Source organism: Oncorhynchus keta, chromosome 2, assembly GCF_023373465.1.
Source record: "Oncorhynchus keta strain PuntledgeMale-10-30-2019 chromosome 2, Oket_V2, whole genome shotgun sequence".
Taxonomy (NCBI): Eukaryota; Metazoa; Chordata; class Actinopteri; order Salmoniformes; family Salmonidae; genus Oncorhynchus; species Oncorhynchus keta.
Window position 1 is genome coordinate 34,151,498 of NC_068422.1, and position 24,607 is coordinate 34,176,104.

Below are 24,607 nucleotides of genomic sequence, written 5' to 3' on the forward strand. Positions count from 1 at the left end.
CCATCTATCTGAGGCCCTGCTATCACTGTCTCGGGGGCTATTACAGGTAAGCAATTGAGGGGCTGTTTCAGCTGGGGTTTTTAGTTTTTTTGTCTCCTATTTTCTTGAACATGCAGAAATCTAAGGGTCAGTTTCCCCAGACATAGATGAAATGTAGTCCTGGACTAAAATGCTATGGAGATTCTCATTCTGTGTCCAGGAAACTGGCCCATAGTAACAGTATCGTTGTTTTAAGCTTGTAAAAAAAAAGTAGAATAGATCACTTTTAAAATGCACATGTAATCAACACCTTTACAATATATACTCTATATGTAAACTGTTAGATATGAAATTAAGGTAGTATCATCAGGATCTATTACATATACAACTCACTCTTGACGAAGCACAGTATGTCACTGTACACATACTACTTATCACGAGTGCCACTATGTATTGGTAGGCTGCATGGTAATAGACTATCATTCAAATGTTGTAGTTTATTGATGCTCAAAATACTTGACAAACAATCAGGCCTCAATTTCACAATAAAGGGTTCTGAAAGTAAATGTAAATGTCAGTGATGTACAATAACAATACTGTACTATAAAAGATTCAAGTCATGGGTGATTCAAACACATCAAGACATACATTCATCCCATTTGCAATACATGCATTTATGAAGGGATATTCTCTGGTCTGTTTTTAATATTTAAGAGCTTACTGCAAACCTCAAACATATCTTCAAATCAAATTTGTCACGCATGTATAACCTATTTTACAAAAAAAAGTGTTATAAAACAAAGATTCATAATAACAAAAACCACACATGACATTTGATTAATCGTCATGCCGGGGTCTCCAGACCCCTAGGTGACACAGGCATAGGCAACACAAAACGCCCCCCCCCTCTAAATCCCACTCTATGTGGCGGGGCGTGGGCGTGGGGTGCAGGGAGGGCACCATTCCCCACGGAGGCACGCTGTGCAGAATAACGACCGGACACTGGACCTGGAAAAACTCCCATCTGCCAGAGGGAAGAGGCATTCACCCAATACACTAACATTTTTGTAACTGTGGGCGTTAAAAGGGAACTTTTGGGTTAATTTCCCCCTGCAAGGGGAAAGGGGAGTTAGGTAGGGAAGACCATTCCTAAACTACTCACTAGTCATTGGGATGTCTTATTTAAGTAGGTCTATCATTTTTAGGTGGACAAGTTGTTGGCTGTGTTACAGGCAACATGAAAAAGCCTATGGACAATTGTTTTTGTGTTTCCTACATAGTCATATGTGTTATAACAAATTACATACACTAACTAGCCTATTGTGGAATATGTTGAAGGTTTCACAAATAGGAATACACATAGATGATGTCATTAGGAACATGTCAGACACATTTTGTATAAGAAAGACTAAAGATCATCACCATTATAAGTAGACGGTGTCCCCTGTGACAGAATAGCAAATCAAATCAAATTTTATTAGTCACACACATTTAGCAGATGCTATTGCGGGTGTAGCAAAATTATTGTGTTCCTAGCTCCAACAGTGCAGTAGTATCTAACAATTCACAACAATACACACAAATCTAAAAGTAAAAGAATGGAATTAATAAATAAATATTAGATTGAGTGGCATTAACTAAAATACCATAGAATAGAATACAGTATATACATATGAGATGAGTAAAGCAGTATGTAAGCATTATTTAAACATTATTAAAGTGGCCAGTGATTCCAAGTCTATGTATATAGGGCAGCAGCCTCTAAGGTGCAGGGTTGCGTAACCAGGAGGAAACCGGCTAGTGATGGCTATTTAACAGTCTGATTGTCTTGAGATAGAAGCTATTTTTCAGTCTCTCGGTCCCAGCTTGATGCACCTGTACTCATCGCACCTTCTGGATTATAGTGGGGTGAACAGGCCGTGGCTCGGGTAGTTGATGTCCTTGATGGTATTTTTGGCCTTCCTGTGACATCTGGTACTGTAGGGGTCCTGGAGGGCAGGTAGTTTGCCACCGGTGATGCATTGGGTGAGACCGTACCACCCTCTTGAGAGCTCTGCGGTTGTGGGCGGTGCAGTTACAGTAACAGGTGGTGATACAGCTTGACAGGATGCTCTCAATTGTGCATCTGTAAAAGTTTGAGGGATTTAGGGGCCAAGGCAAAAATTCTTCAGCCTCCTGAGGTTGAAGAGACGCTGTTGCACCTTCTTCACCACACTGTCTGTGTAGGTGGACCATTTCATATCAGCAGTGATGTGTACCGAGGAACTTGAAGCTTTCCACCTTCTCAACTTCAGTCCCGTCAATGGCGATAGGGGAGTGCTCCTTTGTTTTGTTGACGTTGAGTGAGAGGATATTTTCCTGGCACCACTCCCCCAGGGTCCTCAACTCCTCCTTGTAGGCTGTCTCGTCATTGTTGGTAATCAGGCCTACTACTGTTGTGTCGCAGCCCGTCAGGAAGTCCAGGACCCAGTTGCACAGGGTGGGGTTGAGACCCAGAGCCCCGAGTTCAATGATGAGCTTGGAGGGTACTATGTTGTTGAATGCTGAGCTAACAGCATTCTTACATAGGTATTCCTCTTGTCCAGATGGGATAGGGAAGTGTGCAGTGTGATTGCATCGTCTGTGGATCTATTGGAGCGATAAAGCAAATTGAAGTGGGTCTAGGATGTCAGGTAAATTAGTGGTGATATGATCCTTAACTAGACTCTCAAACCACTTCATGATGACAGAAGTGAGTGCTAGGGGGCGATAGTCATTTTGTTCAGTTACCTTTGCTTTCTTGGGTACAGGAACGGTGGGCATCTTGAAGCAAGAGGGGACAGCAGACTGGGATAGGGAGAGATTGAATATGTCTGAAAACACTCCAGCCAGCTGGTCTGCACATGCTCTGAGGACGGGGATGTGGATGTCGTCTGGGCCAGCAGCCTTGCGAGGGTTAACACGTTTCAATGTCTTACTCACGCCGGCCACGAAGGAGAGCCCACAGTCCTAGGCAGCGGGCCGCGTCGGTGGCACTGTGTTATCCTCAAAGCAGGCGAAGAAGGTGTTTAGCTTGTCAAGGAGCAAGACATCGGTGTCCGCGACATGGTTGGTTTTCCCTTTGTAGTCCGTGATTGTCTGTAGATCCTGCCACGTCTTGTGTCTGAGCCGTTGAATTGCGACCCCACTTTGTCTCTGTACTGACATTTTTCCTGTTTGATTGCCTTACGGAGGGAATAACTACACTGTTTGTATTCGGCCATATTCCCAGTCACCTTGCCATTGTTAAATTAGGTGGTTCTCGCTTTCTCGCCATTTATCCACGGTTTCTGGTTTGGGTAGGTTTTGATAGTCACAGTGGATACAACATCTCCTTTACAATTCCTGATGAACTCAGTCACCGTATCTGTGTATTCGTCAATGTTATTCTCAGAGGCTACCTGGAACATGTCCCAGTCCGTGTGATCAAAACAATCTTGAAGCATGGATTCTGATTGGTCAGACCAGCGTTGAATAGACTTTCGCATGGGTACTTCCTGTTTAGGTTTCTGCCTATAGGAAGGAGAAGAAAAATGGAGTCATGATCAGATTTGCCGAAGGGAGGGCAGGGGAGGGCCTTGTAGGCATTTTGAAAAGTTGAGTAGCAGTGGTCCAATGTTTTTCCAGCAAAAGTACTATGGTCAATATGTGGGTAGATTTTCGGTAGTGTTTTCCTCAAATTTGCTTGGTTAAAATCCCCAGCTACAATAAATGTTGCCTCAGGATTATCTACTTGTGTAAGGAGAAGTCTCATTACCTGTGTGTCATAGTGGATGTGCAGGCATTGTGTTTAAAGGGCCTCCTCTTGCTTTGTTACTAACTGCCACAGCCCTTGGATCAATAACCTTGTCACATGGACAGTATGCCTACAGACATCAGCCATATGTAATTTACACTGAATGAGGGCAGCTTGATGAGAAGAGAGGAAGGAGTCCCAAGATGATCCCTTCAATAGTGTGGGATGTAGAGTAGGTGCAGCTATGTCATACATACTTTCAGTCCATACAGGTTGGCAACCCATAACTCAAGAAGGATTAATAGTCTATCTAATGACCATCCTGTTCACTGGGTACAAATGTTCCAACTTTATGGGGTGATATGAAGCATGTGCCTTATAAAGCATTCTAAAGCATATGCCTTCATACATTTTTTGTTTATCCTACACTGATTCTTCCCCCAAAAATGTTTTAGGTAGCTATAGAACTTTGACCAATTGAAATTTCAATTGTTGCACATGAAATTGCTCTTCTCATATGCCTCTGTGTGTGCTTCTTCGTTCCCACGACTCTATATTTCATGTATGCAATTTACCGGATGTATTTAATATCAGTAGAAAGTGGGTGTCATCTATTACACCAGTTGAATCCATTTTTGGTGAAGTGATACCAGAGTTCCTGTAAACTGTTGTCAGCATGCCGATTATTATATAGACAATAAAATGGGAAATAAACTTTACATGGTAATATTTACTCAACTGAACCAGGCTAACAAATACCATGCAAAAAGAAAACGAATTTGTCATGTGTTTTTTAAATTAATTGACAAGTGTTCTTTGATGTTGTAATCAAGTTTGAGGCCTAATCCTAGCCCGGCTTTTTCCCCGTTTTAATTTTTTATTTTATTTTATTTTTTTATTTAAAAAAAAAATATATTTTTTAATTTTATTAACAACAAATCAATACATGAAGCACATGAGGGAACACAAGCATACATAGATTACAAACAATGGACAATCGAGCTAGGGGGTACAATATCACATTACAATTACACAAGGACCTTAAGGGACATGCATATACTTACAATTCTAACAGCTTTTTTGTTAGTAGAGCATTTAACCGTCTTAAAATACAGTTCAATTTATTTTTGTAGGATACGAAAATGTGGTTTTCTGTTTGTAAATCACCTAGTCCTTGGATGGCCAGTGACGTCAAGGGACATTATTAAGAGACTCCCTTCAAATTCAAACTACAATATTGAATCCTCATAATACAACGATATTATATTATATTTGTCATGCGTAGGCGACACCATAGGCTATGGCAGAGAATACATCACTGGATTTGAAGGTTATATATTGAGTGCGTAAAGGCACGTAAAGGCTTGAAGCGCATACTCTTGGTAAAATAAATGACAGCTAAAACCATGGATAAAGTTTGGGTACCAATCTGTGTTCTTTTTTACACGACATTCACGAGGGAATTTACTCAAAGGAAGAGGAAATATCCGTATCATTGCCAGAGACGGAACTGAGTTAAAAGTTGAGTCATTGTAGAAACAGCACAGCCAATTAGATAAAGCTTATTTAGAAAATATTCATTTCTATTTCGCTGCTCTAGCCAATGGAAGGGAAGCCAGGTGTTCTCATCAATTTTACTGAAATGGCAGTATTCAAATACATTATTAGTCATTTGAGATGATCGTAAATTGAGGAGAATAATCCAAATTATTGGTCAATATTAATCCAATAGATTCATTGTCTGCTATAGTAAACCAATGTATTTTTTAGAAAGCACTATGTGACATGAAACTTAATTCGTACCCATTACAAACCCACAAATTTGTGCTCAACCGCACGCAAACCCATGCATAAAATGAAAAACCCGTGCGTAAAAGTCATGATAAACATTTTTTTTGCCACATATCTAACAGTACTTTTTCTTTGCTCCGCAGGTGATCGTTTGAGTGAAGAAAGGGACAATTTCGAGTTGTCTTTCCAGAGCAACTTTACGCAGCCACCGCGCACTCAGCCTGTTGCATAAAAGGACACCGGAATCCCAGGGGATTCAATAAGTAGTTTGTGATTTAGCGACAGCAGCTTCCTCCCCGGTGTCTGCCTCGCCCTCGCCTGAACCACAGCACCTTTGCGCATGAACCGTGAGCTGCACCATGGCGCAGAGTCAACATGATATAAACCACATGTATGCTCCATCATCTTATTCTTGTAGCAGGGAAATGTACCAGGACCAATCAACCTACCTGGCAACTTCGACCTGCCCCATGTCCTACCAACAGCCGTCCCACTCATACACGTCACCAAAGTCGACAGTGGACAGTGCGCTCTTAACCATCATGCCTGACTACAGCGGGTTCTACCAGCCAAATTGCCAACGAGACATGCAGGCTTTTCCTGACAGGAAAGTGTTACCATATTCACTGAACTCGCTGAGGCTTCCACTACCTCTGACACCTCTGAACACAATAAGGAATTTTACACGTGTGGGACCTGCGGCAGAGGGCCCTTGTCAACCCAATCCCTACAACACTCCAAATGTACCCCTGAGGCCAATACCGAGGCCGAGAAAGTATCCAAACCGCTCGAGCAAAACGCCTGTCCATGAGCGACCATACCCTTGCCCGGCAGAGAGCTGCGACAGGAGGTTCTCTCGGTCGGACGAGCTGAGCAGACACGTCAGAATCCACACAGGGCACAAACCCTTCCCATGTCGGGTCTGCATGCGCAGTTTCAGTCGCAGCGACCACCTCACTACGCACATCCGCACACACACTGGAGAAAAACCATTTTCTTGTGACCACTGTGGAAGAAAGTTCGCCAGGAGTGATGAAAGAAGGAGACATACGAAAATCCACTTAAGACAGAAAGAGAAAAAGTAATCATAATGACCCTGGCATAATTGGTTTGAACATTCAGCCACAATGTTTCCATGCAGTCCAAAAATAATTGTATAACATCCAAATCACATTCACGCTGAATTTAGCAGACATGGTTAACTTGGGCGACTACTGAATGTGGATATAAGGTGCTGAATGAATAACATAATTATTGGACAGGGCTATCACGCGTATATTATAGACGTTAGGCATAGAGCCAGTTAGCCATAACTTAACTGTAAATGTGTACAAACACTAGTGCTCAAGATAGAACGTGTTTTAATAGAGCAGGTTAGGAACCAGTCATAGAGATGCTGATTAGCAGGCAATGAGTAAGATTCAACGCCAATACTAAAGGGAATCAGCCGGCAAGTAGATTCTCTTTTGCCTGTGTTTAAAGAGCAGCTCAAAAAAAGATGATACCACAATAGATGAGACTGTGATGGGCATCCCTGCATTTTAGCTGGAAAGGAGTGCAATGACCAATATCACAGAGTCTAGAGGTCTGTTCTGTTCTGCTGAATATCATCACTATTCTGAGAGTGGGGGCTTGACTCCCATGTGTGCAAAAACTGGAAGCTTTGTACAGTGTCTGTCAAGAGAGATAATTAACTGAATTGATTAACCTGCTGTTTGATAACTTTTTAAAAATCTCCTGTTACTTGTTGGATAAAGATGACAGAGTAACAAACAATTGATGCCACTTCGCCTCTCAGATGTAAGATCATTACAGAACATAACAAAGGAGAAGAACTTTGATACTTTTATTTTACGTGTGTTTTACACACTGAGTATTGATATTTAACTGACTTGATGCTTCTTACAATAAATGTAGAATATTTTGACGTTGCTGGCATAAAGAAAACTGCTTGTTTGTTAGTGTGCTTGTGCATTGTTCCACAAATGTATTCTTAATTAGCCTAGTACAAATTAAATTACTGGGCAAAGGACATGGTTGAATATTTTAAACAACAATGAAATCCACTTTGTGTTGTAGAATATGTATTTTTGTCTTATTTTGGTCCTTTGAAAGTAGGCTATAGGCTATTGTATATAAACTCAGCAACAACAAAATAACATCCTCTCACTGTCAAATGTGTTTATTTTCAGCAAACTTAACATGTGTAAATATTTGTATGAACATAAACAAGATTCAAAAACTGAGACATAAACTGAACAAGATTCATAGACATGTGACTAACAAAAATGGAAAAATGTGTCCCTGAACAAAGCGGGGTCACAAAGGGGGGATAGCCACCAGCTGCATTAAGTACTGCAGTGCATTTCTCCTCATGGACTGCACCAGATTTGCCCGTTCTTGCTGTGAGATGTTACCTCGCTCTTCCACCAAGGCACCTGCAAGTTCCCGGACATTTCTGGGGGGAATGGCCCTAGCCCTCACCCTCTGATCCAACAGGTCCAAGACGTGCTCAAAGGGATTGAGATCCGGGCTTTTCGCTGGACATGGCAGAACACTGACATTCCTGTCTTGCAGGAAATCACGCACAGAATGAGCAGTATGGCTTGTGGCATTGTCATGCTGGAGGGTCATGTCAGGATGAGCCTGCAGGAAGGGTACCACATGAGGGAGGAGGTCTTCCCTGTAATGCACAGCGTTGAGATAGCTTGTTGTCATTGCAGGCAGTCCGATGATGCTGTGACACACTGCTCCAGACCACGACGGACCCTCCACCTCGATCCCGCTCCAGACTGCAGGCTTCGGTGTAACGCTCATTCCTTCAACGATAAACGCGAATCTGACCATCACCCCTGGTGAGACAAAACCGCGACTCGTCAAATAGCACTTTTTGCCAGTCCTGTCTGGTCCAGTGACGGTGGGTTTGTGCCCATAGGTGACGTTGTTGCTGGTGATAACTGGTGAGGTCCTGCCTTACAACAGGCCTACAAGCTCTCCATCCAGCCTCTCTCAGCCTATTGCGGACAGTCTGAGCAATGATGGGAGTGATTGTGCGTTCCTGGTGTAACTCTGGCAATTACAATTGTTGTTGCCATCCTGTACCTGTACCGCAGGTGTGATGCTCGGATGTACCGATCCTGTGCAGGTGTTGTTACACGTGGTCTGCCACTGCGAGGATGATCAGCTGTCCGTCCTGTCTCCCTGCAGCGCTGTCTTAGGCGTCTCACAGTACGGACATTGCAATATATTGCCCTGACCACATCTGCAGTCCTCATCCTTCCGTGCAGCATGCCTAAGGCACGTTCACACAGATGAGCAGGGATCCTGGGCATCTTTATTTGGGTGATTTTCAGTCAGTAGAAAAGCCTTTTTAGTGTCCTAAGTTTTTATAACTGTGACCTTAATTGCCTACCATCTGTAAGCTGTTTGTGTCTTAACGACCATTCCACAGTTGCATGTTCATTAATTGTGTGTGGTTCAATGAATAAGCATGGGAAACAGTGTTTAAACCCTTTACAATGAAGATCTGTGAAGTTATTTGGATTTTTACGAATTATTTTTTGAAAGACAGGGTCCTGAAATAGGGACGTTTCTTTTTTGCCGAGTTTAGGTCAAGGGAGGCCTATACTGTATACAGTATTCTACTAGTCACATTGTCCTTCTCAGGTAATACTCAGTATGTCCACAAGAGGCCCCTAAACCGCAAGCAATGAACTCAATAGCACTCTGCCAAATATGAGCTAAATTACCAAATTGATGAGGCAAGCAAAGTTATTATGGGGATTAAGTTTAATTGGTGAAGTTCGATTAACTAAGCAATGTTTAAGAAAATTATTCAGTAACCCATGTCCCATGGGATGATCTCAAAGAATGTAGTTTGATCCAATCAAAACATACCTATAGTAAATGACTTTTTTCATTTGTAAAGTCTGATTAATTCAGGCTGTAATACACAATTGGTGTATACAACTTGAAAGTAATGACTTCAGAATCATGTAAATGTTCCATAGAAGCCAGAATGTTGAATAAAATTACATTTAAACGTACTCTACTGCTTCTCTGTTAGGTTTGTCTTTCAGTTGCTTAACCATTCTTTTTAGAGAGCCAGTTGGTATATGGTTTCGTTTGGCATAGAGGTAAAGTTAGGCAATGAAAATTGTATATTATGAATCAGGGGAGGATGGAGGACATTGCACACTGTATTTTTGTTGTTGAAGGATTGAAATCTGAATATAAAAATATAAATGAATACAAATCTCACAAAGGTGTGGATTGTTCTCCATCTTCCTGATTCAGAATATAATGTTCATTATCATGGCATGCTTGGTTCAACAGCTATTGACTAAATCAAATGTAAAATTCAATATAAACTATTTTTATCTCAGTGCCCAGAACTGAACAATATACCTTCCAGCTCTTTAACAAGTTGGGTAAAAAAAAACATTCCTTCGGATATTTGGTTTCAAATTTAGAGCAGCCAAAGAATAAACCACAGACAACTGGTAGAATAATTGTAAATGTTACTTGATTCAACATTCCGGCTTGTAAGGAACACTTACACGATTCATCAGGTATTAGTTTCAGGTTGTATATACCAATTCATTGTGTATTACAGCATACCCCATTTAGTGAATTCTTGAGTCCCTCAATATTGTTCTTCTTAGAAATGTTATGTTTAATGTATGGTTTCAGTTCATTTCAAGACATGATAAACTTGGTGTAATTTCAAATACATTAGAGATGATGTACAAAGATCACAATTTATCAACTGAGTGACTACTTTCATTACAGGCTAAATGCATTGACTGGCCAACCCCCAAACTGAAGAGACAATTGTGAGCATTTGTCCAACTTTAGTATAAGTGCTTTTAGTTCACACAACATGTTTTCCCATTACACACCACAGTGACAGTGATATATCCATTCCATAATAATCCATCATTGTAGGAATTATGACAATCATACATTTATACCATGTTGTGACACAGCCCTGAGAATCAATGGTTCACATCAATTCAGCGTTCATAGTGCGCTTCAGATATCGACTTCAGGGCCGGGGTAAGGTTCACCACCACACCAAAAATCAGAAGGTTGCAGTACTTCCATGAGCCAAACTTCCTTTTGCCCCTGAGCCTCAGCCTTTTTGTCCTCCGAGTCCGAGGCAGACTCCAGAACTTTGTAATAATGACAGTCTCTACCGTCATCTGGATCATATGGTGGTGCCAGAATATCGAGGAAAGCAGTGGGTCCATCGACTGCGTCGATTTGATGAAGGTTGTCTCGGTCAGGGGTCAAAATACACGGGCCACTCTCTTCTGTAAACTCACCGACCGACCGGAGTATTGACCTCCTCAGCGTATCTCTCTGGAAAGGTAGCAGCGGAGGCTTGAATTGCGTGTCACTGGCCACGTTAGTGGATTTGTCCAACCTGTCAAAACAGGTGATCCTGACCTTGCCATACATAACTTTTAACATGCCGTACATTCCCGGGTGGTCGTGCAAGGGGATGGAAGCACCGCTCTTCAGCAGAAACACCCCCATGCTGAATTGGTCTGTCTCGCATATGTGCATGTATGTGACCGGGGGGTTGTGTGGCAGAGGTGTAGACGCGCAGTCAACTTTCCTTGGAGCAATCTTCAGATCCGCAGCTCTGATTTCGGTCATGAGGGTTTGGAGTTTACCTTGATTATCCAGAAACGCTTTATCACCTACCAAAGATGGGTTTCTAAATGTTACAAGCGCCTGTCTACCAATTTTCTGAACGAGGGAGGTCATGTTGTCGCGAGGCATCATTAAGCCCGTGAAGTACTGTTCTGTAATTCCACACAGCCTCGTGCTTGCTAGCTAGCGTTTTGCAGGCTGGGCTTCAAGCACAGCTGCCGTTGATCCTGCCTGTCCCTCTCTCGGTGAGAATGATTGATTACACCTGGTGAAATATATATTCCAACTTGACACAAAAATAGAAAGTCGAATGCAATTTTAAGTAAGGGGTACTCTGTATGACACAACATCAAATTTCTCTCCAACTCCCCATTTACGGATATCTTTCACACACGTCCGCAAAGGAAAACGCTTCAGTTCGTGACGCGGGGCATTGTGGGAAATGTGGTTTAATAATGTACTGTTGGTATTAATCTTCACCCAAACACATCGTTATTAGATAAAACATATAAAGCATATGAAATGTGTATAATATTTGTTTTGATACTATGTTCAATTACAAGTCTTACATTTCATATCATTGTGAGAGATGATAAACGTATTTATTTATGTACTACATTAACCAAAATACCATTCCTCACCTCCTTGAAGAGGAACAGCAGTGAGGTTGTTGACCTTTTCATACTTGAGTCTACTGATTCTGGACAATACAGAGCGCAGCAGTGTACTATGAGTAGGCCTACCATATAAGACTAAACTCGTTTATTATTCTATCAATTGAAAAAGCAGAGCAGCATTAGGTTTGAAATAATGGCAGGACTTTGAAAGAATGGTAGAATTTTCTCTGAGACATAAGAGGGTCTATCAATCTCACTGAGCAGCAAGCCCAATGCACATTTTAAGTTGAGTCATTTAGCTGACACTGTTATCCAGAGCAACAAGAGTTAAGTGCCTTGCTCAAGGGTACAACTACAAATTTTTCACTGAGTCAGCTCAATGATTCGAACCAGCAACCTTTCGGTTACGCTCTAAACACACTTTACCACTAGGCTACCTGCCATCTCAATAATGTATGTTACGGCAGCCTAATTTCCTTGAACAATTTGGCCACCAAAAAATTATTAATGAATCATGAGTGATCTGTCATATGGAAGCTATTAAGCATGTTATCTAAAAAGAGTGACAGATGGTTCCACATTTGGTAATCGTTCCTCATCAGGTTGTTTTTCTGTTATTTTTTCCCCACATTTCTCCATCATCACACACACACACACACACACACACACACACACACACACACACACACACACGTGCAGGAAATGACACCAACTCCCCCGTCCATTCCTTTGTTCCTCTTATTCTTGGCTCCCGGTAAAGTGTATTTCTGCTACAGATAATTTGAGGCATAGCCTAACCACATTTATAAATGTGTTTTGCAAACTTGATTAATTGGGTGGGTTCATGTGAGACACAACTGGATGAAAGCAGGTGGAAACTCTGGAGCTAAATTGAAAGTAAAGCTTAGCAAGAAGCATAGCTAAAGCAAGAGGACTCTGTCCTGCCTCCTTAATTCTATTGTGGTGCTTCTGTCGAAACAAAACAAACAAGATTTTTATCTGCAAGAAGCTGTTTATTTGTGGCCTTGGTTCACCAGCAAACCCCACAAACCACTTGTATATTTATCACTGTGTCTTAGAAATTCCTCGAGAGCAGCAGTAGTATCTTTCAAAACATCATGGAGTTTGTATGCTGCTGGGCCTGCAATGAGCTGTAGAGCACTCCTCCATTACTCAGGGAGTCAGCTTGATTTCTTGTGAAACAGCAGTATGGTAACAGGGCATTGTTGCAGTTAAATTACATAGAAATATTTTGGGTTTGATCTTAAAACGGATATCCACTGTGCTTTGGAGCTAGGCAAGACAAGCCTATTCCCCCCCACCAAATTCTTCACATCGAATGCTACGCATGGCCAGTAAACAGGATTTATGTTTTCCAGAATCACTCTCAAGGTCATGATGGATATAATATGCTTAGAGTTGTCGGGTCTCTCAACCCAGAGTCATTGTGTGCTCTCCCGACACTCCGCTGGGTATTTGCAGGAAGCAAGGCTGTTGTACAGTCCCCCCACATGCAATCTTATCCCTAGGGATCCATAAGGAGTGGCTAACGGCTAGCTAACACAGTCTTTTTAAAATTTAATTTTTTTACCTCTGCTTATAATCTTTATTACTAAACAGTTGGTCCTCCCAACTAGAGTAACATCGGTTTTCTGTCTCCTGTCACCACACTTTATATGGAGCGTATCAATTGTGGATACACCAAATTAAAAACAACTAATTGATAACAAAATATTCTAGGGTAAAGGGTCCCAAAATGTTGCATGCATATCATTCTGTCAACAGAGAAACATTAAAAAAAGTCATATTTGGCATCACTGATGTCGTTTCAAGTTTAAGAATCTAGCTCACTGGTTTCATAAAGCCACAATGTATTTACACAGCTTCCAAGGAAAACAAAGGTTCTGGCTGGAGCCTTTGATTCTAGCTGGCCTTTCAGGGATAAAAAGAGGAATAGAGAGAGGGTGGCGGGGAGAAGAGTGAGCTTAGGCATTGGCTTGCAAGTGCAGGGCCTCATGGCCCCCATCCACTAACAGCCCATCCTCTCTGCTTGTTTCCTATCGACATAGGGTCCCTGCACTGTGAACAGGGGACTCAGAGGACTTGGGTTCTGTTGATAATGGGCCCTGTTTCTCCTTTGAGAAGTTTATTATCTCTGGCAGGGGAATCTTCAAACATTCTCTCTGGCCAAGCCTGGGCCCACTGACTTCATATGCTAGATTTCATATTGTCAGTTTGAGTTTGTGTTGCTGGGTGAAAAGTTATGATTTAACAGGTAATTAATATCTTAACCAAGGTGGCTTTATGAATGCTATATTCAAGGAGCCATACAGTATAGATAAAATGATCAATACAGAGCCAAAGAGATACTGATTTAAATAGTTATGTGGCTGGGCACCCAAATTCAGGTCAACCTGTTGAGATTTGTTTATCTTCTCAAGGAAAGATAAAAACATGCTACATGCAGTATTATTACATTGTAATGCAGCTTTTTGAATCATAATGTATGGTGAGGTGTTGTCTATATCAAAGATGAAGATTCTAAAGCAGAGTGGAGGATCTTTGGATTATCACTTCCAAATGGACTACAAGAGTCGCAGCGGAGACGGGACATGTACACAATTCAAGTCCCAGTATGAAGCAGAGTAGAGTTGATGTCAACAGCAGGCATGTGGTATTCAAGACTGTAAAGGTCCAGTGATAAATGGCACATATTATGGCACCACAACTTACTTTTGTCAAGCAATGTGCAGAAACATAACCTATTTATATCTTATTCCTGTCAATCAACATTATTTATCTTTGGGAATGTTATATTAGTTACAGTTAGCCAATGTGTCGGTACATCATTTGTGTGTGTTGTGTGTGTGTGGGTAGGGGGGGGCATTATACAAAAATTTGCATTGTGGCATCACTGGTGTTTGGTAAGTAATCAGCCAGCCGATGCATAGGGAAATATTGACATCAGCCAAGAAGCAACTGCATCCATGATGCAACAATTAACAAATGTACACATCCTTTTAATGATAACACAAAGTGTCATTACTGCTTATCTCTACGAGATCAGTGTTGTGTATTGTGTTGAGAACAAACCTGTTTTCAGATGTCATTTTCCAAACAGTAGATTTCAATGACAAATCCAGTGTGGAAGTCTAGGATGATAATATCATTCATTTATTCTACAGCAATCCTACAGCAATCCACAAAGATCTCACTCTAAACTTCCTGCCTGGACAATTGCAAACTTTCTTTATCTTTACCATGATCCATCCTAGGGCTGACCCAATTTAGTCGACTGGTCAATTGTTTGGTCAATAGGCTGTTGGTCGACCGATCATTTTTTAAATTGAGCAGTTTAAAAAAAAAAAAAAATTTTATGGCACATTTTGATTGACGCCTGTCTCAGTGGACTAATCCATTGCGGAGGCCACGGGGATGGCACACCAGTATCACCAGTAGTATATTTACTGTTAATTCATATAATTTCTCATCTACAATGTTTGTTTGGCTTCCATAATTTCTGTTATTAATGAATTAAATATGTTATTATTACAGTGTTTTACAGTTCTTATTGTCAGAGTGGACACGTTGTTTGCATAGCTCACAACCTAGGCTACGCTTGTGCGAAACAAGTTTGGGGCTATTTCATTCCATTTACAAGTTGTCAATTTATTCATTGTGTTTAGTTTGGAGTGATCCTGACAATGTTGAGTAAGGAGGCACATCTAATTATGCATTGAATTAGGCCTAGGCTTCCTGGCCTGCGCGCAAATGTAGGCTTATAAATGTGCCCATTTGGGGATCTGATAGTATTTCTGATTGTCTTAACTCAACACCACTAATGAGCTGTGGAGCTTCTCAAAGTAATTTTTTCATTCACCTCAAACAAATCAAATCAAACAGCAAGTGAACAAAGTCTGTTTTTACATCCATTGAGAATGACAATAGTTCCTCAATGTAGCCTATTTGAAAAATCTTTCCAGCTCTCTCCCTTTGATAACCACTTGGCATGAAAGGAAATAATATGTAATGCTCTGATCTGGTGGAAACATCATAAAATAGGCCTACCTGATTACTTCTTATCCCTTGCACAAATACAGCTGTGTCTGTCCAGAGCTCACTGGTGTCAGGAAACTGCTGTTTCCTGCTGGTCCAGAATATTTTATACAATGTTGTAAGTTTGTTAGCACAAGCTTTGGGCTGCACCAAGTTGATAGTTGATACAATGTTTCAAGTTTCTGCAGACAGGCCATGAGTAACCAATGTGATTCATTTTTATCTGGATATTTTCTACCTGCAGGCTGCAATGTTTTTATTTGTTGGCTTTATGTAGGCTATTTTGACTAGTTGGCGATGGCAATAGAAGTTACTTTTAGATTTGTATTATTTTCATTTAGATTTAGATATAATTTGTATTAATCTCATGACAATGATTTTGAGATGTGAAAACTTGATTATAAAATCAAATGTGCATATGAAAATCCTAACTGGCACACAGATCGGTAGAAATTGTAAGATAAATTGGCACTCCAAATGGAAAAGGTTTGCCGACCCCTGATGTAGCCTATAACCGGCAACTTCGGGAACATAAAGGCAGAATCTGTGAAGGCCAGCAGCAACATTTTAAAATCGAATTGGTCGGACTCTTGGTCGACCAGTATTGTTTTTAGTCAGGAACAGCCCTAACCCATCCACAACACTTTTGTTGATTATGAGATGTTTGAACTTGGCAACCTTTTCATAGGAACTGAGAGAAAGGAGAGGGGACTCTCTCACCCATTGCTACCCAGAGGTACAAGGCAGCCCCTCATAAGAGTCTCATTCAAAATGCAGTTTTGTTAATGGATCAATAATTAAACAGAATTCAAGGGTACATTTGGAGACAGTGTAGACAGAGATTAATCAAATAGCAAAAGTCTACAAAGGACTTGTCTACCATGCATCTGATTATGTTCTGGCAATGTTGGCAGTATTGCAATTACAGTGTAACAACTACAGTGCATGTTGTATTATTTTATGGGGGATGGATATATATTTTTCATATATTATTATTATTATAATTTACAGTCAGTAACACTTTATTTGGACAGTCCATCTGTAGATGCTCTACAGACTATCGGTAACATTTCAACTACACTGAACAAAAATATAAATGCAACATGTAAAGTGTTGGTCCCATGTTTTATGAGCTGAAATAAAAGATCCCAGAAATGTTCCTATACGCACAAAAAGCTTATTTCTGTTTACATCCCTGTTCGTGAGCATTCTCCTTTGCCAAGATAATTAATCCACCTGACAGGTGTGGCATATCAAGAAGCTGATTAAACAGCATGATCATTACACAGGTGCATCTTGTGCTGGGGACAATTAAAGGCCCATCTAAAATGTTCAGTTTTGTCACACAACACAATGCCACAAATCTCTAAAGTTTTGATGAAGCAAGCAATTGGCATGCTGACTGCAGGAATGTCCACCAGAGCTAATGTCAGAGAATGTAATGTTAATTTGGCAGTATGTTCAACCGGCCTCATAACCGCAGACCGCGTGTGACCACACCATCCCACATCCAGCTTCTTCACCTGCGTGATCGTCTGAGACCAGCCACTCAGACAGCTGATGAAACTGTGGGTTTACACAACCTAAGAATTTCTACACAAACTGTCAGTAACTATCTCAGGGAAGCTTATCTGCGTGCTCGCCATCCTCATCAGGGTCTTGACTAGAGGTCGACCGATTATGATTTTTCAACACCGATACCGATTACTGGAGGACCAAAAAAAGCTGATACCGATTAAACGGACAATCTTGTTTATTTCTTTATTTGTAATAATGACAATTACAACAATACTGAATGAACACTTATTTTAACTTAATATAATACATCAATAAAATCAATTTCGCCTCAAATAAATAATGAAACATGTTCAATTTGGTTTAAATAATGCAAAAACAAAGTGTTGGAGAAGAAAAAGTGCAATATGTGCCATGTAAGAAAGCTAATGTTTAAGTTCCTTGCTCATAACATGAGAACATATGACAGCTGGTGGTTCCTTTTAACATGAGTCTTCAATATTCCCAGGTAATAAGTTTTAGGTTGTAGTTATTATAGGACTATTTCTCTCTATACGATTTGTATTTCATATACCTTTGACTATTGGATGAATTTATAGGCACTTAATATTGCCAGTGTAACAGTATAGCTTCCGTCCCTCTCCTCGCCACTACCTGGGCTCGAACCAGGAACACATCGACAACAGCCACCCTCGAAGCAGCGTTACCCATGCAGAGCTAGGGGGAACAACTACTCCAAATCTCAGAGCGAGTGATGTTTGAAGCTCTATGAGCGCGCACCCCGCTAACTAGCTAGCCATTTCACATCGGTTACACCAGCCTAATCTCGAGAGTTGATAGGATTGAGGTCATAAACAGCGCAATGCTTAAAGCATTGTGAAGAGCTGCTGGCAAAACGCACGAAAGTGCTGTTTGAATGAGTGCTTACGAGCCTGCTACCATTGCTCAGTCCGACTGCTCTATCAAATCATATACTTAATTATAACATAATGACACATAGAAATACGAGCCTTTGGTCATTAATATGGTTGAATCCGGAAACTATCATTTCGAAAACAAAACGTTTATTTTTCAGTGAAATAAGGAAACGTTCGGTATTTTATCTAACGGGTGGCATCCATAAGTCTAAATATTCCTGTTACATTGCACAACCTTCAATGTTAAGTCATAATTACGTAAAATTCTGGCAAATTAGTTCGCAATGAGCCAGGCGGCCCAAACTGTTGCATATACCTTTAATCTGCGTGCAATGAATGCAAGAGAAGTGACACAATTTCACCTGGTTAATATGGCCTGCTAACCTGGATTTCTTTTAGCTAAATATGCAGGTTTAAAAATATATACTTCTGATTGATTGTGTTTTATAAGATAAGTTTAATGCTAGCTAGCAACTTACCTTGGCTTCTTACTGCATTCGCGTAACAGGCAGGCTCCTCGTGAGGCAGGTGGTTAGAGCGTTGGACTACTTAACCGTAAAGTTGCAAGATTGAATCCCTGAGCTGACAAGGTAAAAATCTGTCATTCTGCCCTTGAACAAGGCAGTTAACCCGCCGTTCCTAGGCCTTCATTGAAAATAAGAACGTGTTAACTGACTTGCCTAGTTAAATAAAGGTGCAATTTAAAAATATATATTTTTAATCGGCCCTAATTAATCGGCCATTCCGATTAATCGGTCGACCTCTAGTCTTGACCTGACTGCAGTTCGGCATCTTAATTGACTTCAGTGGGCAAATGCTCACCTTCAATGGCCACTGGAGAAGTGTGTTCTTCACAGATGAACCCTGGTTTCAATTATACCTGGCAGATGATGGTATGATTTGATTCATTAGGATCCCCATTAGCCGACGCCAATGGCGACATCTTGTCTTACTGGTGTCCGACGCATAACGAAAAAGACATTACAGACAAAAGGCAATTTACATACATTTAAAAACATTAACATGTAGTGTGTGTGTGTGTATCAAGTAGGTGTATGGCGTCGTGTGGCGAGTGGTTTGCTGATGTCAACGTTATGAACAGAGTGCCCCATGGCGGAGGTGGGGTTATGGTATGGGCAGGCATAAGCTACGGACAATGAACACAATTTCATTTTATCAATTTGAATGCACAGAGATACGGTAACGAGATCTTGAGGCCCATTGTCATGCCTTTTATTCACCGCTATCACCTCATGTTTCAGCATGATAATGCACAGCCCCATGTCTTAAAGATCTATAAACAATTCCTAGAAGCTGAAAATTTCCCAGTTCTTCCATGGCCTGCACACTCAGCAGACATGCTACCCATTGAGCACGTTTCGGATGCTCTGGATCGATGAGTACAACAGCGTGTTCCAGTTCCCGACAATATCCAGCAACTTGCACAGCCATTGAAAAGGAGTGGGATAACATTCCATAGGCCACAATCAACAGCCTGATTAACTCTATAGCGAAAGAGATGTGGGGCGCTGCATGAGGCGCGCTGGTGGTCACACCAGATACAGACTGTTTTTCTGATCCACACCCATACCGTAAAAAAAACATGCATATCTGTACTCCCAGTCATGTACAGTGCCTTGCGAAAGTATTCGGCCCCCTTGAACTTTGCGACCTTTTGCCACATTTCAGGCTTCAAACATAAAGATATAAAACTGTATTTTTTTGTGAAGAATCAACAACAAGTGGGACACAATCATGAAGTGGGAACGACATTTATTGGATATTTCAAACTTTTTTAACAAATCAAAAACTGAAAAATTGGGCGTGCAAAATGATTCAGCCCCCTTAAGTTAATACTTTGTAGCGCCACCTTTTGCTGCGATTACAGCTGTAAGTCACTTGGGGTATGTCTCTATCAGTTTTGCACATCGAGAGACTGACATTTTTTCCCATTCCTCCTTGCAAAACAGCTCGAGCTCAGTGAGATTGGATGGAGAGCATTTGTGAACAGCAGTTTTCAGTTCTTTCCACAGATTCTTGATTGGATTCAGGTCTGGACTTTGACTTGGCCATTCTAACACCTGGATATGTTTATTTTTGAACCATTCCATTGTAGATTTTGCTTTATGTTTTGGATCATTGTCTTGTTGGAAGACAAATCTCCGTCCCAGTCTCAGGTCTTTTGCAGACTCCATCAGGTTTTCTTCCAGAATGGTCCTGTATTTGGCTCCATCCATCTTCCCATCAATTTTAACCATCTTCCCTGTACCTGCTGAAGAAAAGCAGGCCCAAACCATGATGCTGCCACCACCATGTTTGACAGTGGGGATGGTGTGTTCAGGGTGATGCTTTTATGCCAAACATAACGTTTTGCATTGTTGCCAAACAGTTCAATTTTGGTTTCATCTGACCAGAGCACCTTCTTCCACATGTTTGGTGTGTCTCACAGGTGGCTTGTGGCAAACTTTAAACAACACTTTTTATGGATATCTTTAAGAAATGGCTTTCTTCTTGCCACTCTTCCATAAAGGCCAGATTTGTGCAATATACGACTGATTGTTGTCCTATGGACAGAGTCTCCCACCTCAGCTGTAGATCTCTGCAGTTCATCCAGAGTGATCATGGGCCTCTTGGCTGCATCTCTGATCAGTCTTCTCCTTGTATGAGCTGAAAGTTTAGAGGGACGGCCAGGTCTTGGTAGATTTGCAGTGGTCTGATACTCCTTCCATTTCAATATTATCGCTTGCACAGTGCTCCTTGGGATGTTTAAAGCTTGGGAAATCTTTTTGTATCCAAATCTGGCTTTAAACTTCTTCACAACAGTATCTCGGACCTGCCTGGTGTGTTCCTTGTTCTTCATGATGCTCTCTGCGCTTTTAACGGACCTCTGAGACTATCACAGTGCAGGTGCATTTATACGGAGACTTGATTACACACAGGTGGATTGTATTTATCATCATTAGTCATTTAGGTCAACATTGGATCATTCAGAGATCCTCACTGAACTTCTGGAGAGAGTTTGCTGTACTGAAAGTAAAGGGGCTGAATAATTTTGCACGACCAATTTTTCAGTTTTTGATTTGTTAAAAAAGTTAATATCCAATAAATGTCGTTCCACTTCATGATTGTGTCCCACACCTGTTGTTGATTCTTCACAAAAAATACAGTTTTATATCTTTATGTTTGAAGCCTGAAATGTGGCAAAAGGTCGCAAAGTTCAAGGGGGCCGAATACTTTCGCAAGGCACTGTAAATTCCATAGATTAAGGCCTAATGAAATCATTTCAACAGACTGATTTCCTTACATGAACTGTAACTCAGTAAAATCTTTGAAATTGTTGCATGTTGTTTATATTTTTTGTTCAGTGTAACTATCTCTAACCCTAAACCTTACTATTATTATAAACCTACTCCTAGCAAGCAGTTGCTTATCAACAGATGGTCATACTATCAACAAACTATATAGAGCATCTACAGATGGAAAATCCAGTCTATCCAAAGTGACACATTATTATAACTGTAGCAGGGGAGACACTGAGTGGCCATCAGTGAGTATTGCACTTTTTTGTGGCACGTGTGCGTTATAGGCTACAGTATTATATATTCCCAAATACGTTCTGATAAATTGCCATAAAGGTCTAATACATTCATTTCATGTTTTTAATGAATTATTAAATAAGTTAGTGACCTCTCACTACCTTTGGTCAAGTAGTGGTTGACCAAAGCTCCAACTACTCACCGGATATGAAAGGGCACTAGATAAAGGGCTGACGTCAAATGAACAGAACTCTGACGCACTGTTAAAGTGAGATGAGAGCAACCCATTCATTCTCAAAAAGACAAGCCTGTCCTCTCCATTGTCAACCCTACTCACAAATATGCATGACAGATTAAGGATTTCAAATGTCCACTATACACATTTGTGAATAATCAAACTTTAAGTTAAGTACTTCACTAATGTAGAGTAATATGGTGTTTGAAGTTCAGTAGAAGTAGCTTAATATACAACCATCAATAATGCAAGTCTCTAAATGTCACAAAAAAATGACTGAAAAAGACAGCAATAAATACACACTACAAAAACAAAATATTGTTCTCTCCATGCACATATGTACACAGGTTATTTTTACATCTGGATTTGAATGATGAAACAAAAAATGAGATTTTTTGTATTTTGTTCTTTACTCATGTCACACAGGTCAGCAAGTTTAAACAAAAGTAGTATAATTGTTCACAGTATTGCATTTTGCACAGTGTTATACAGACTACAGTGTTTCAAGTGAAGGCACAAAACAAGAGGTTATTCTTGCAAATAAACCCCACCTACAAACATAAACCAGGGAGACTAAACTTGTAGATATAAGAGTAACACATAATTAAACTAACTTTATCTCTGGTCACATCAACACCTTAATCCTCCTCTCTCTTTCTGATTGTCCAGTGTTAACAATGTCCTGACGAAACCCATAAGCCCCAAAGTGCTCTTTTGCTCAATTATGCAACTCTGCTACCATTAAAACATACCTCGCTCCGCTACAAAACTACAAGTTACATCATTTTAACACATTGTATTTGCTATATAAAGGAGCATGCTCTCACAAAAGCTATGCACCTCATGCATCTAAGTCCAATTACTTCCACAATGCAAAGACAGACAAAGGCAGTGAACTGAATACCTGCGACAAAAACGCACTTGAAGCACACACATAAAATAATTAAAATCTGATTCAAAGTACTGTATAAGCATTCCGTTAACCAATTTTGGTAACAGGGCCCTCTATGCATTGTACAGTCGTGGCCAAAAGTTGAGAATGACACAAATATCAATTTCCACAAAGTTTGCTGCTTCACGGTCTTTAGATATTTTTGTCAGATGTTACTATGGAACACTGAAGTATAATTACAAGCATTTCATAAGTGTCAAAGGCTTTTATTGACAATTACATGAAGTTGAAGCAAAAAGTTAATATTTGCAGTGTTGACCCTTCTTTTTTAAGACCTCTGCAATCCCCCTGGCATGCTGTCAATTAACTTCTGGGCCACATTCTGACTGATGGTAACCCATTCTTGCATAATCAATGCTTGGAGTTTGTCAGAATTTGTGGGGTTTTGTTTGTCCACCCGCCTCTTGAGGATTCATCAAAGTTCTCAATGGGATTACGGTCTGGGGAGTTTCCTGGCCATGGACCCAAAATATTGATGTTTTGTTCCCCGAGCCACTTAGTTGTCACTTTTCCCTTATGGCAAGGTGCTCCATCATGCTGGAAAAGGCATTGTTCGTCACCAAACTGTTCCTGGATGGTTGGGAGAAGTTGCTCTCGGAGGATGTGTTGGTACCATTCTTTATTCATGGCTGTGTTCTTAGGCAAAATTGTGAGTGAGCCCACTCCCTTGGCTGAGAAGCAACCCCACACATGAATGGTCTCAGGATGCTTTACTGTTGGCATGACACATGACTGATGGTAGCGCTCACCTCGTCTTCTCCGGACAAGCTTTTTTCCGGGTGCGCCAAACAATCGGAAAGGAGATTCATCAGAGAAAATGACTTTACCCCAGTTCTCAGCAGTCCAATCCCTGTACCTTTTGCAGAATATCAGTCTGTCCATGATGTTTTTCCTGGAGAGAGGTGGCTTCTTTTGCTGCCCTTCTTGACACCAGGCCACCCCCCAAAAGTCTTCACCTCACTGTGCGTGCAGATGCACTCACACCTGCCTGCTGCCATTCCTGAACAAGCTCTGTACAGGTGGTGCCCCGATCCCGCAGCTGAATCAACTATAGGAGACAGTCCTGGCGCTTGCTGGACTTTCTTGGGCACCCTGAAGCCTTCTTCAGAACAATTGAACCGCTCTCCTTGAAGTTCTTGATGATCCGATAAACGGTTGATTTAGGTGCAATCTGACTGGCAGCAATATCCTTGCCTGTGAAGCCCTTTATGTGCAAAGCAATGATGACTGCACCTGTTTCCTCGCAGGTAAGCCTGGTTGACAGAGGAAGAACAATGATTCCAAGCACCACCCCCCTTTTGAAGTTTCCAGTCTGTTATTCGAACTCAATCAGCATGACAGAGTGATCTCCAGCCTTGTCAACACTCACACCTGTGTTAACGAGAGAATCACTAACATGATGTCAGCCGGTCCTTTTGTGGCAGGGCTGAAATGCAGTGGAAATGTTTTTTGGGGGATTCAGTTCATTTGCATGGCAAAGAGGGACTAAGCAATTACTTGCAATTCATCTGATCACTCTTCATAACATTCTGGAGTATATGCAAATTGCCATCATACAAACTGTGGCAACAGACTTTGAAAATGAATATTTATG

The 24,607-nt window shown here is 41.0% G+C and overlaps 2 protein-coding genes across 2 annotated transcripts; one reads left to right on the forward strand and one right to left on the reverse strand.

Moving 5' to 3' along the window:
- Nucleotides 1-5,874: 5,874 nt before the first annotated feature.
- Nucleotides 5,875-7,333, forward strand: LOC118361238 (early growth response protein 2b-like; the record flags this gene model as incomplete). Its single annotated transcript, XM_035741008.2, has 1 exon — nt 5,875-7,333. A coding segment is annotated over one exon (735 nt), but the record flags the coding sequence as incomplete, so codon positions are not given.
- A 1,962-nt stretch (nt 7,334-9,295) lies between these two features.
- LOC118399564 (2-aminoethanethiol dioxygenase-like) lies at nt 9,296-11,606 on the reverse strand. Its single transcript, XM_035795741.2, has one exon. It carries the CDS (start codon nt 11,315-11,317, stop codon nt 10,559-10,561), a length of 759 nt encoding a protein of 252 aa, XP_035651634.1. The 5' UTR covers nt 11,318-11,606; the 3' UTR covers nt 9,296-10,558.
- Nucleotides 11,607-24,607: the final 13,001 nt, after the last annotated feature.